Source organism: Nanorana parkeri, unplaced genomic scaffold (genome assembly GCF_000935625.1).
Source record: "Nanorana parkeri isolate BGI_ZX_2015 unplaced genomic scaffold, ASM93562v1 scaffold175, whole genome shotgun sequence".
Lineage (NCBI taxonomy): Eukaryota > Metazoa > Chordata > Amphibia > Anura > Dicroglossidae > Nanorana > Nanorana parkeri.
Window position 1 is genome coordinate 1,189,555 of NW_017306443.1, and position 13,319 is coordinate 1,202,873.

The window sequence follows — 13,319 nt, forward strand, 5'->3', positions numbered from 1 at the left end:
TATATATACCTTGCTTTCACATGCTGAATTGCACATTGAGCATAGTGTTTAGAATATGAATACGTGCTTGTGTTAAGCTTAGTAAATGTCTCAGAATAATAACTATCCTGAAACTCCCCCTTACACTTTAATAACCTACATTCTCTCTTCTTTTCTTTCTGTCCTACACAAATTTCGCTAACAGTGCTACAAAGTAACAAAGCTATTCTAACAAACTGCATTTCCTATACAAGTACATTACAATAAGAAAAATAAACGCCTCACAAAGTAAACCCATCAAACCTACATATAAAACAGAAAATCAACAAGTGAAGCAAGCCTTTCCATTGTGGAACGTAATTGTCTAGTTTTGCTCACTTATCTAGAATAAGAGCAAAGCTGCCTGCAATCTATCTGGGGGTTCATTAGTGTTGGATGGGAAAATTGCTTGAAGTCTCAAACAAAAGCTTGAGTATTGTGTAACCTGCACCCCTGCTCCACCAATACCACCCTTGGTCCGCTTATATGTGCTACACATATTGCGATTTCTTTATGTAGATTCATACTTGCTTCTGTTCTGTACAGTATCACCTTTTGGTGAGCCAACTGGTTTTGCATTTATTAGCTCTAAATATCCTACCATTCTATGGACCTTTCATTTAGCCAGTGGCACATCTAATACAGGCCAAATTATAATGACGCATGAGTATAACCTAATTCTAATAATTTCATAACCATATCCAAAATAAGATAATATACTTTGAATAATAGGGGAACACATTTACACATTCTGGTTTTGCCCCATTTGTGTTCCAATCATAAGCTGCAGTGGGGAGGTTCATTGGTCTGACGCTCACGTCTGATTCCCTTTGTGATAACTTATCCTTGTAAAGCTGCCACATCTCTTAAGCTGGCCATAGATTTATATCTTTTTTTTGTTCAACATGTGGGCTGAGTGAAAAAAATAGAACAGATTCCTTTATCCACACTCAACAGTGTGGATGGATGAATCTCCTGCTGGGCTATTGTATTCTGACAGTGGCAGGTGACAATTGGCTGTCATCACTGTTTACCCAATAATTTTACAACCAGCTCCTTCAATTTTCTGATCAATGGATGCTGAACAGAACAATGCAGACAGGGCCACCTACTGAACCAATTTATAAAGAATCAGCCGAAATTTCCATAGTGTGCAGCCAGTTGTGCAGACAGCTTAAAACCTGGTAATAAGCAGTGTTTTTACACTACTATCCTTACTATTATTCAACCGGAGCTTTCTTTCCCCAAGGGATGAAAATGCAGTATACAGAAACAGCAGGAAGTCTTATTTGCCCACAAACATAAGTAAGCGATATGGAATCTACTCTGTGCAAAGTTTGCACCAAATCTTGTAAAGATTTCATTGGTTTGGTTTGGGGTGGCGGAAAGTGCCGCCCTAGGCAAATGCCTAGTTTTCCTTGCGGTAGATACACTACTGGTCCCAACTGCAACCGCTGTCACCCTGGTAATTCTCATGAAAATGTCAAGTATAGGCACTGATATCTGAAAAGTATCGGTTCATCCCTAGTATGCAGAATACTTCATAAACGGAGTTTAGCTTTAAAGACTATTTTCTCAAACATTTTATTTCCATCTATTACATATATCTAATGTGTTAGGTGCTGTACCCCCTCCCCCCAAAAAAAACAAAACGTAAACTTCAGCTTTAAAGAACTCATTTTCATCTAGGGTCTAAAATAACAAAGAAATACTCACCCAAACTTCAGACCTGGCTGGCTGCTAGACTAGTCCCTGCAGCCTCTCTTTCCTTTCGCTCTAGCGATGCAAGGTCCCTCGGCATCCGCAAGTTTAATACACTGTATTGAACATGATGACTCACGATGAAGCGAAGGGGAGGAGAGGCTGAAAGGACCAATATAACAGCCAGTCGGGTGCAAGGTTCTAGATGAAAACAAGACGTTAACCCTTGCAGTGCAGGGGTAGCCCCAATGTAGGGGATACGTTTTCTACTGCCCGGAGTCCATCTTTAAATTATCTCAATTCTGCAAAGATTTCTCTATCTGTTTTGACCATGTAAAACACGTATTGTGTATTTTCTTCCCACATGTTGATTTTCATACAATTGGAGAGCCATATGAATTATAAATGTGCTGGGTATGCTGTAGCTTTAACAGACATATTTTGTCAAACAATTAACAGAAGAAAAGGAAACAGACCTCAAGGTGAAAGAATGGTAATATTTTCAAGAGCAGAATTACAATGAAATTGAAAAATGAATATTTAAATAGTATACTTAGAGCCTGTAAGGATGATGAAGCTGGATGGAATTACACTGTGTGTTAAGCTGCTGATTGGCAGTTTTGATAGTTCACATAATGTTGGAAGTAATACACCTAGCACAAAAAGCTCTCTTGTATTATCTAGAGAACAAATTATGTTACTCAGGTTTAAAGCCTATGCCATTTGGGGACTTTTACCTGGTGGCATAATCAACAGCCATTGAGCTGGTACCAAGGACTAGGACTGGCAAAGGGCTTTTAGCAGATGGGAGTAGTAGGAAGTGACTATATTCACATCCTCACTTAGGACCAGGTTCAGTATCTTTGATAAAATATCCACATGAAGCCAAAGTCCACCTTAAAGTGTATTTTAGCCAAATTAAGATAACACATACTTTATATTTGTTACATGGTCCCATTCACATAGCATAACTTAAAAAAAAAAACAATTAAAGAAAAGAAGAAAATATAACAGGTCAACGCTCCATCAACGCTTAAGAGCGGCTGTCAGAATACCTGAATAGAGCCGGCAGCTCATTCGCTGCTGGCTCTGTTCATTCAAAGATTTTCCAACTGGCTCCTTTGATCTTCTGATTGAGGGATGTTGGGCAGAAGGGTAGGCTTAAGCTGTTCCCCTATTTGTACTGCAGACACCTTCAGGTGAGATCCTTTTATTTCTATATTTTCTATTGTTTATGTCTAATCTGCTCCAGGATCTGGGGCATCCATCAAATTTGGAGATGCCAAAGGAGGTATAATCGGCCATTCCAGGCAACTAGAAACAAGCAATCAGTAATCTGCCAATGCCATCCATTAAATAGAGCCATTGTGCCAAAGTCCAGTTAAAAGATATCTAAAGACAACTTTTACCTATATGTAAAATAGCATACAGAAATAGAGAAAACCAAACGCTGTCAACTCAGCACTATTGAAGCACAAACATCTGTAGCAGTAATGTTGTGGTGCTTAGTGGGATTATTTGCTGGCCATAATCTAGCTATTCTGACGATAAAATGATTTTTAAAAGTGTTACATTTACTTTGCAAATGTAATCGATTTTCACTATAACAACTCTATGTACCACAGTGTTTTTTTCAGCGCACATATGGAACAAGGTAAATTGCCTTGTCTTGTGTTGCAGTTGAACTGGAAAAACAGCCAGCGCAGTGCCAACGCATTGGGTGGTAATGGCTGGCCAGAATCTGATTGGTAGTCATGATGGACTTCTTAAGAATGGCACTTAAATGTCTCAAGCTTTCGGCATGTGAGAGGTATTAAAAGCCTTGTACTTGAGAATATCTCTATTACATTACAAACAGGTAAGCAAAACATTGTCCCAGATCACCAGAACAACAGCACAAACTACTGAAAAACCAAAGCTCTGATCTCAAGCGTACCTTCATCAGGTTTCAGGAAAATGTAATACAACTGTAACAGAGTCATATGGACAACAGACCACCTATTATTTGTTTGGCATTTAGACTTTAAAGACAAGAATAATGTGTACTCACTCGTACAAAGTTGTCAGGGAAAAGGCCTCTCCTTCCTTTCAGCTCTCCTTCCCACCATCCGCCATCTTCTTTTTTGATTTTGGTGATAATTTCACCAGCAACTACAGTCAGCTCATCATCATGCTGAGCCTTGTAGTCAAACTCCACAATCGCATCCACTGTAAAGACAAAAAGATAAATGAACAGCCGAACATAATTAAAGTAACTAATGGCTCCCATATGGCAGTTTAAACAAGTACCCAGTTACTATGTGATGTGCAAACCTCATTAAGTAAACAAGAAACTTTCTTTACTCTCTCCATGACTGCCACCTTCATGTGCGTCTCACATGCTCCCCCTCACAGACACTGCAGCTAACAGTGGGAGGTTTCAGCAACAGAGGCAGTGCTGTCAATCTAGAATGCAGTGTCAGGACTAAGTGTGTCCAGGTGCTGATTGACAAGCTATAGGCTTGCGAATCGGCAGTGACAATTTTGTTAGCCATGCCCACAGCAACAATTTTTCATCCCACCATAGTACAAGCAGATACAGCCCACGTGAGGGTGGCAACTCTGCTCTGAATTCAGGAGCAGTGCAGCATCATTGGCGGATCAGAGAAAGCTGCATTTGGTAGACTTCATTGGCAGGATCAACAGGTGTTTTGGGGACTTTTTAGAAAATGCAAATACACTAAAAGTGAAGTGCTGCTCCACATAATTTTTTTAATTGTGCGGTCATAGTTCTACTTCTATACACCAATTAATAAGCTTGCATACAAGTACATCACATAAAATATTTGGCCATTGTATCACTATGAAAATCACAATGGGGTTTATTTATTAAAAAAAAAAGTTTTACTGCCAAGATCTCCCCTCAACCTTTACTTGTTTTTACACCACAGGTCCCAATGTGAGTTTTCAGATCTGTACTTAGCACACAGACATTGTCTTTGTCAAACAGATACATGATACCGACCAGGTAAGAAATGGATGTATGTGGTTCTTGGGAAAACCTGCACTCTAACTATATGTAAGAAGATAATATTTAGGGCTGGCGTGTTTCTTCTTCCCTCACAGCTCTGATCTACTTGCTGTAACTTCAAAACCCATGGCGGACTTGACACACTGCTGCTGAGGAAATCAAGTCTTCGTTGCTCGTACACCACAGCGGATATTGGGCCTGGGATCTGGAGGCTAAGAGCTCTATCACCCAGAGAGACACCTATTTGGCTGCACTGTGTGGCGGCACGAACGGGAGATATTCCCCGGTATTACACACGAATGAGACAACCGTCTCTGTGTATACGAGCACCCAGGAACTCTGCGGAAGAAATTTCGTTTTGACGAGTGATCTAAATCTACTCCTGCAACTACTTAACAGAAACCTCCTAATAGATATGCCTTACCTCCCTGTTTATGGGTGACTGATCAGTCTGTGCAGACTGCTACAATCTGGAATCTGTATATATCGCTATATTGAAACATCTTACGGAGTGAGTAACTACTTAAAGGAGAACTATGGGGTTAGTGCTTTTCCCCATAGTTCTCCTAGGGGTAACGGGAGGGCACAAAGTAGCGTCCTCCCGTCACCCTAAGCTCAGTATACCGCGAGCTACAGCTCGCGGTATACTGAGACGCCGCAGCCGGAGCGGATCCCGACATCGATGTCGAGATCCGCCCCCTCCCCCGTCCGTTCCACCAGTCAGTGCTGGCGGATCGGAGCGGGGAGGGGGGAATCCAGCCCCTCCCCTGTCACGGCAGAGAGCCGTGACAGGATCGAGAGGTGAGCGAACGCCGGTATATGTTCGCTCACCTCCCGATCTACTGAGCCGACCTGTGACAGTCTCATTGTCACAGGTCGGCTAGAACTATGAGGTGAGTGAAAATTGCTCCTTGCACTGTTTAACTGAATAAGTTTGTAAGCTTTTATGGTTTCAGCTACTCGATAAAGAATTATTGCACACTTATGATACTTGCAAATTATGCAAATTGAATATTTGGATGATATAAAAATATTGTGAGATAAAATAAAGGACATAATTAAAGTTGGCCTTCCTCACTTGAAGACACTCCATCAAAGCGCAGAAGTGACCTCCTGAGATTTGAGATCCCAGGATCTTGCATAAAATTGTCATTTAACTATTAAATGCCTTGGTTTTTCATGAGTTTGTATTTTTTCTTATGTATTAGTATTTGATTTATGGTAACAATTGCTCCATTCTCTGCTCAACCTTAGAAAGATACTCTTAACACCGGTCTTAAAAGAGACTTATGTGCCAAACTTTTTTGGCCATATTTCTCTTAAGGATCACAGGAGGACATATAACATGTCCTCCTGTGACCTCAACTCAGCATATAGCACTGCAGCCAAGACGGATCCCAACACTATTGTCAGGATCCACCCCACTGGCTGATTGACAGTTGGCTTTGCCTCTCTAGAGTCAGCATTGGAGGAACGGAGAGGGGAGGGAGAAATCCCTGCGGGGAGCGGTGACTGACAGTCACCACTCTCTGCAGGGAGAAGATCGGGAAATGAGCGATCAGCACTGAGCTCGCTCATTTCCTGATCTACAGAGCTGATGTGTGACAGCTTCAGTGTCACACTTCAGTTCTAATTATAATTCTGCTTTAAGCTAGGGTGTTTCAAAGAGTGAAATCTCATTTGTGCATATGTAGCCAATGCATGCTTCAGACATTCCTTTGGTGCCTGGCAGCATTAAACATCCTTGGCTCTGTCTGTCTGCACTTTGCACAGAGTTGGAGGAGAAGGTGGCAACAGTTAGGCTTAGCCATGAGTATATAGTTCCAACCATTACTTTGCTTCCCCGGTAATATATATGCTTTAAGCCATGTACCATTCAGTGACTCACAATGATTTTCACGATGCCAACATTTTTGTTTTACAATTTTCTTTTACAACATGTATTCTTTTCCATTCTTAAGCCCAACTTTAGACAAACTGCTTCTCAGTTTTTGATAGACCAGTAAAGAGTTGGAAAGTTTGTTAAATTTTAATTGCTGTCTTTTGCCTAATTTTCTGGTGGAACACTGAGACAGAAGGTGAGTAGAATCTCTCCAACAGGATCACGCACAGCAATGAAATAATTGAAGCTTATTATCTATCAGTTTTTTTTATTGGGCTAAACCACCTCATATAATCCTCCTTCGATGCACTGATGTTACAGGAGACAGAAATGAGTAACCTTTCACTTTTCTTAAAAAATAAGTGCACTTTAAGACAAAGTACATACAACCCCCCCCCCCCCCCCCCAAAAGGGGAGACTTAGGGCTGTAGGCAGAAGTCTATATTGCTGCGATGTGCAGGTACAGCCAGCAGAGAGACCACTGTTGAGGAATGTTCAATGGAATCAATAGCTGAACCATGCCCATTGGATCTCGGTAAGTACAGATGCGTGGTGGGGGGCAAAAAAGGATAAGTGCACTTTGTTTTAAAGAGGGCATATCCTTTAAATAATTGCAAGATCCTTCTGCCATGCTGTAGTATATTTATTCTCTGCAAGCCCGCCCCACACTTATATTAGGCACTATATGGTGTCAGACATCTTCACAAAGCCATCATAGCATATAAGAGTTTCTAAGCCAATGCTAGCTTTTTGAAAGGCTGTTTTTGCATAGGCTTAGACACTTCCCATATGTAAGAGCTCAGGCTCAGACACTTTCCATATGTAAGTGCTCAGGTGATAGGTTGCTCAGCAGAACGCTGTCACATAAGGGGGATGTGCAAGTGTAGGCCTACTATCTCATTATACTGCTGCAAAGATGAAGATATAATCTGGCACCCTACTTACTACTGCTAGCTTTATCCCCATAGTTCATGGCTTCCTAATCCTCTGAATGGCTCTGAATCTGAAACTGTTAAAATATAGACCAGTGCATTCAGTGGTGCAGCACAGTCCTCCCCCACGATGCTCTGCAGTCTCACCTACATACATTGGGTCAGAAAAGGAAGTTGCACAAGCTTTAGTTGTTGCCTGAAATAGCTATTTTCTACGTGATTGTATTGCTTTGTAGACATCTGATCATTGTTTCATTTTTACGTTCATTAATCCTTCTCCTCAAGCTTAAAATAATAAAATTATTATTTTGCACTAGACTGTAGCCTCACTATTAAATAAAAACACAAATGTAATTGAGCATATTGTTAGCTTTGAAAAGTGAAGTCCAAAAACGGCAAAACCCAATTAATTTGGCATTGTTTTCTGCTCATACAATTTATTTTCAGATAAACATGGCATGGTTCTGTGGATTCCCTGCCAGACCGACTTGCCATAAAATTGTTTATTATAATGACACAAAGTCAGATCTGCAAACTCTGGCATCCCAAGCCTTCCTAGCATTTTTATACTCTCAGAATATATCGGTTAGGCCGTGTTCACACCAAATGCAGAGCAGATCCGCTCAGGTTTCTGCACACGCAGTGCAGTGCGTTGTGCCGCGTTTTCTGCAGCGTTTTTGATGCGTTCCAGGCCGTTTTTTTTCTTTTTTTTCCATTTAACATGGGCTTTCAGTGCGTTCCAGGCATTTGCATGCGTTTTTGATGCGTTTTTGATGCATTTGCATGCGTTCCAGAGCAGATCCAGAGCAGGTAAAATAGGGCTTGCTGCAGTTTTTTCACCTGCTCTGGACCTGCTCTGGAACTGCACGCTGCGATGTGAACTGGAGCAAAAAATACAATTGGAATACATTGGACGCAGTTTTGATCCGGTTTGCAACTGCTCTGCTCTGCGCCTGCTCCGCGCTTGGTGTGAACAAGGCCTTAGTTACCTCCACTGGCCGTTGAAAGATTTGTGTTGGTGTTTATTATGGGTAACAAAAGATTAGGTACTATTTTTAAACATTATTGACCCCCCCCCCCCCCCCCCAAAAGGGGAGACTTAGGGCTGTAGGCAGAAGTCTATATTGCTGCGATGTGCAGGTACAGCCAGCAGAGAGACCACTGTTGAGGAATGTTCAATGGAATCAATAGCTGAACCATGCCCATTGGATCTCGGTAAGTACAGATGCGTGGTGGGGGGCAAAAAAGGATAAGTGCACTTTGTTTTAAAGAGGGCATATCCTTTAAATAATTGCAAGATCCTTCTGCCATGCTGTAGTATATTTATTCTCTGCAAGCCCGCCCCACACTTATATTAGGCACTATATGGTGTCAGACATCTTCACAAAGCCATCATAGCATATAAGAGTTTCTAAGCCAATGCTAGCTTTTTGAAAGGCTGTTTTTGCATAGGCTTAGACACTTCCCATATGTAAGAGCTCAGGCTCAGACACTTTCCATATGTAAGTGCTCAGGTGATAGGTTGCTCAGCAGAACGCTGTCACATAAGGGGGATGTGCAAGTGTAGGCCTACTATCTCATTATACTGCTGCAAAGATGAAGATATAATCTGGCACCCTACTTACTACTGCTAGCTTTATCCCCATAGTTCATGGCTTCCTAATCCTCTGAATGGCTCTGAATCTGAAACTGTTAAAATATAGACCAGTGCATTCAGTGGTGCAGCACAGTCCTCCCCCACGATGCTCTGCAGTCTCACCTACATACATTGGGTCAGAAAAGGAAGTTGCACAAGCTTTAGTTGTTGCCTGAAATAGCTATTTTCTACGTGATTGTATTGCTTTGTAGACATCTGATCATTGTTTCATTTTTACGTTCATTAATCCTTCTCCTCAAGCTTAAAATAATAAAATTATTATTTTGCACTAGACTGTAGCCTCACTATTAAATAAAAACACAAATGTAATTGAGCATATTGTTAGCTTTGAAAAGTGAAGTCCAAAAACGGCAAAACCCAATTAATTTGGCATTGTTTTCTGCTCATACAATTTATTTTCAGATAAACATGGCATGGTTCTGTGGATTCCCTGCCAGACCGACTTGCCATAAAATTGTTTATTATAATGACACAAAGTCAGATCTGCAAACTCTGGCATCCCAAGCCTTCCTAGCATTTTTATACTCTCAGAATATATCGGTTAGGCCGTGTTCACACCAAATGCAGAGCAGATCCGCTCAGGTTTCTGCACACGCAGTGCAGTGCGTTGTGCCGCGTTTTCTGCAGCGTTTTTGATGCGTTCCAGGCCGTTTTTTTTCTTTTTTTTCCATTTAACATGGGCTTTCAGTGCGTTCCAGGCATTTGCATGCGTTTTTGATGCGTTTTTGATGCATTTGCATGCGTTCCAGAGCAGATCCAGAGCAGGTAAAATAGGGCTTGCTGCAGTTTTTTCACCTGCTCTGGACCTGCTCTGGAACTGCACGCTGCGATGTGAACTGGAGCAAAAAATACAATTGGAATACATTGGACGCAGTTTTGATCCGGTTTGCAACTGCTCTGCTCTGCGCCTGCTCCGCGCTTGGTGTGAACAAGGCCTTAGTTACCTCCACTGGCCGTTGAAAGATTTGTGTTGGTGTTTATTATGGGTAACAAAAGATTAGGTACTATTTTTAAACATTATTGCAATAATATTTTGCAATGAGAACATACAACTGATTGGTAAACTGTATGAAGCCAAGCATATTGAGCTAACCTTTTACACTATTTAGGTGTACTGGGGAAGCATGTTCAGGAGAGAATGTAGAGGGTATGAGAACAGTCACTATGAGCAGAGAAGCATATTGGCTGTGACATCATGCAGGAGGGGAAAGAAGAGGGTAATATGTGCAGGAAATGAGTGAACAGGGTATAACAGCGGGCAGTATGTGCAAGAGAAGAGTGCAGAGGATATAACAGGTGTCAGTATCTACAGGAGAGGAGTGCAGAGGGTATAACAGCAGCCAGTATATGCAGAAGAGGAGTAAAAGGGATATGACAGCAGGCAGTATGTGCAGGAAAGGAGTGTGGAGGGTATGAAAGCGGGGAGTATGTGCAGGAGAGAAGTAAAAGGGTTATGACAGCGAGCAGTATGTGCAGGAAAGGAGTATGAAGGGTATGACAGAAGGGAGTATGTGCAGGAGAGAAGTAAAAGGGTTATGACAGGAGGCAGCATGTGCAGGAGAGGAGTGTGGAGGGTCAGTATGTGCAGGAGAGGGATGTGGAGGGTATGACAGTGGGCAGTATGTGCAGGAGAGGGATGTGGAGGGTATGACAGCGGGCACTATGTGCAGGAGAGGAGTGTGGAGGGTATGACAGCGGGCAGTATGTGCAGGAGAGGAGTGTGGAGGGTATGATAGCGGGCAGTATGTGCAGGAGAGGAGTGTGGAGGGTATGACAGTGGGCAGTATGTGCAGGAGAGGAGTGTGGAGGGTATGATACCAGGCAGTATGCGCAGGAGAGGAGTGTGGAGGGTATGATATCAGGCAGTATGCGCAGGAGAGGAGTGTGGAGGGTATAACAAGGGTTAACAAGACATAACAAGACAACGGGCAGTATGTGCAGGAAAGAAGTGTGGAGGTTATGACAGCAAGCAGTATATGCAGGAGAGGAGTGTGGAGGATATGACAGCGGGCAGTATGTGTAGGAGAGGAGTGCAAAGGGTATATCAGTGGGAAGTATTTTCAGAAGAAGGGCAAGGAGGGTACCTCAGCAGCCAGCATGTGCATGAGAGGAGGCACAGGATCACTTTAAGAGTTACAAGCTGAACTGAGGCAGATATAAAAAAATATTATATCATTATTAGATATAATAATGTACCTCTCTATGTATTAATTTATCACTTAATGTATGTTTGTAAATGTAATTGATGTAAAGTACTTGAATTTGGCTTGGTATCAGCCTATTGCAGTTCCTTGTATAGCAGAGCTTAGACATGTAATTAGGTATGCTGCAGTGCCAGCAGCATGCTGATAGTAGCAGAGAGCAGAGTAGAGCTCCCTAGAGCTCCCTACACAAAACTAGCACTGTATGGTGGTAGCCCCACTGCAAAGGTTAAGATTTTATTTGCCCGGAGTTCTTCTTTAATACTTTTTTAGTAACAAATCACCATTGAAAGGCATTGTGTGTTACGTATGATCTTTCTAAATGTGTAACTTGAAAAGAAGAATAAAACTAATACAAATAAAAAGTCCCACAATTATGTAATGAAATAGTGTGCAGAAAAACACACATCTGACATCACCCCAATCACTCTCCCACATACCAGCTACGTCATTACGGCTGGGGGATCAAAAGTCGCCCATGTAGTTTGGCAGTTACCAGACAAAATGAAGAATGAATAAAATGCTGCAGACTGACGCGGAGGACCCATCTGAAATGCTGCCGTCACACAGATGCTCGCAGAACTTATTTCTCAGTCTGGCAGCAGACCCAGATTCAATAACGAGCTCCAGACACACAGATTTTGTCCCTGCCCTGACTGCCAATTCTTCCAGATCTGCTAGACTACTGGAAATCCAGCTTCTCTTTGTTAAATACAGCAATGGCTCTGATTTTATAGGATTATCGTGCTGATAGAGCATTTATTTTATATTATTAGCATTAAATGCAAAAATGATTCTTTATCATGCAAATTATCCATAGGCGTTGCTATATAAAGGAGAAAACCAAGCTTTCTGACAAGGCATGCAATAGCAGCCCCATCCAGCTAAGTACACTGTATAAAATATCTTCTTGTGTTTCTGTAGAATCAGGCTTATACAATATGGCTGTGCAAACAGTAAAGTGAAAGAACCTATGGTAACCAATCGGAATCCAATCTACTGACATAATATGGATTAAATAATATCTGGTTGGTTGCTATGGGTTTCTGTATCTAGAATTTTGCTGTATGTCCATTCACACCATAGTGTTGTATTAATCTCATTATACCGTGTGATTAACGCACACTATCACACAACCCGCCTAGCGTACATTACTGCACACTAGGTGTGTTGTGTTGCCATTCATTTGAATGGCTACCCACCACAACTCTCTGCCACCCTGTGCTGCAATGAAGCACAATGCATGATACCACATTGAAAATAAAGTTTTGCATACACAAATTCTTTCCCAGCAACCACGGTGCAGCCCATGCCATCCGGGAGGTGCGTTGGGGGCGCCATTCAATTGAATGCGACTGCAAAGCACCTAGCGCACAGTGATGCACGTACAGTGGGAGGATGAGGGGTTAATGTACAGATGTGCACCATAAGGGAAGTGAGTAACACCTCAAATAGTGACAAACAAATGACATTGTTAAGTAATGGTACTCGAAAAGTATCTGTGCATCCCTAATATACAGTATATATATTGTATATGCCAAAGAGCAAGATGTGAACGAGCACCCTGCCACTGAGACGGATCAGGTTTGGACATAAAACGGCTGAGCCCACCCAGGATGCACAATTGACACCTGCTGTCCATTAATAGCTAGTTTTTTATTAACATTATGATTAGAAATAATAGATCCTCTATCTGAGAATACGGTAGCTTATAACTCATCTAAAGTAATTTTGATTCTGCAATGTGTACTAGGGATGCATCGATATATCGGCCGCCGAAACATATCGGCCGAAAATGGCACTTTTGGCATAATGCCGAAAGAGCCATGTTTCGGCCGATACATCGGCGCATCCCTGGTTTCTTTCCTCCCCGCTGGGCGCTGCTCTGTGTTCCAGCGGGGAGAAAAGAAAGTGACAG

General features: G+C 42.0%; 1 protein-coding gene across 1 annotated transcript in view; it reads right to left on the bottom strand.

Moving 5' to 3' along the window:
• SH3KBP1 (SH3 domain containing kinase binding protein 1) overlaps window positions 1-13,319 on the bottom strand; it is a 281,799-nt gene that overhangs the window by 229,998 nt on the left and 38,482 nt on the right. The window contains exon 2 of the mRNA XM_018554851.1: window positions 3,770-3,927. Coding sequence (XP_018410353.1) covers window positions 3,770-3,927 — 158 coding nt within the window. The remainder of the gene's footprint in view (window positions 1-3,769; window positions 3,928-13,319) is intronic.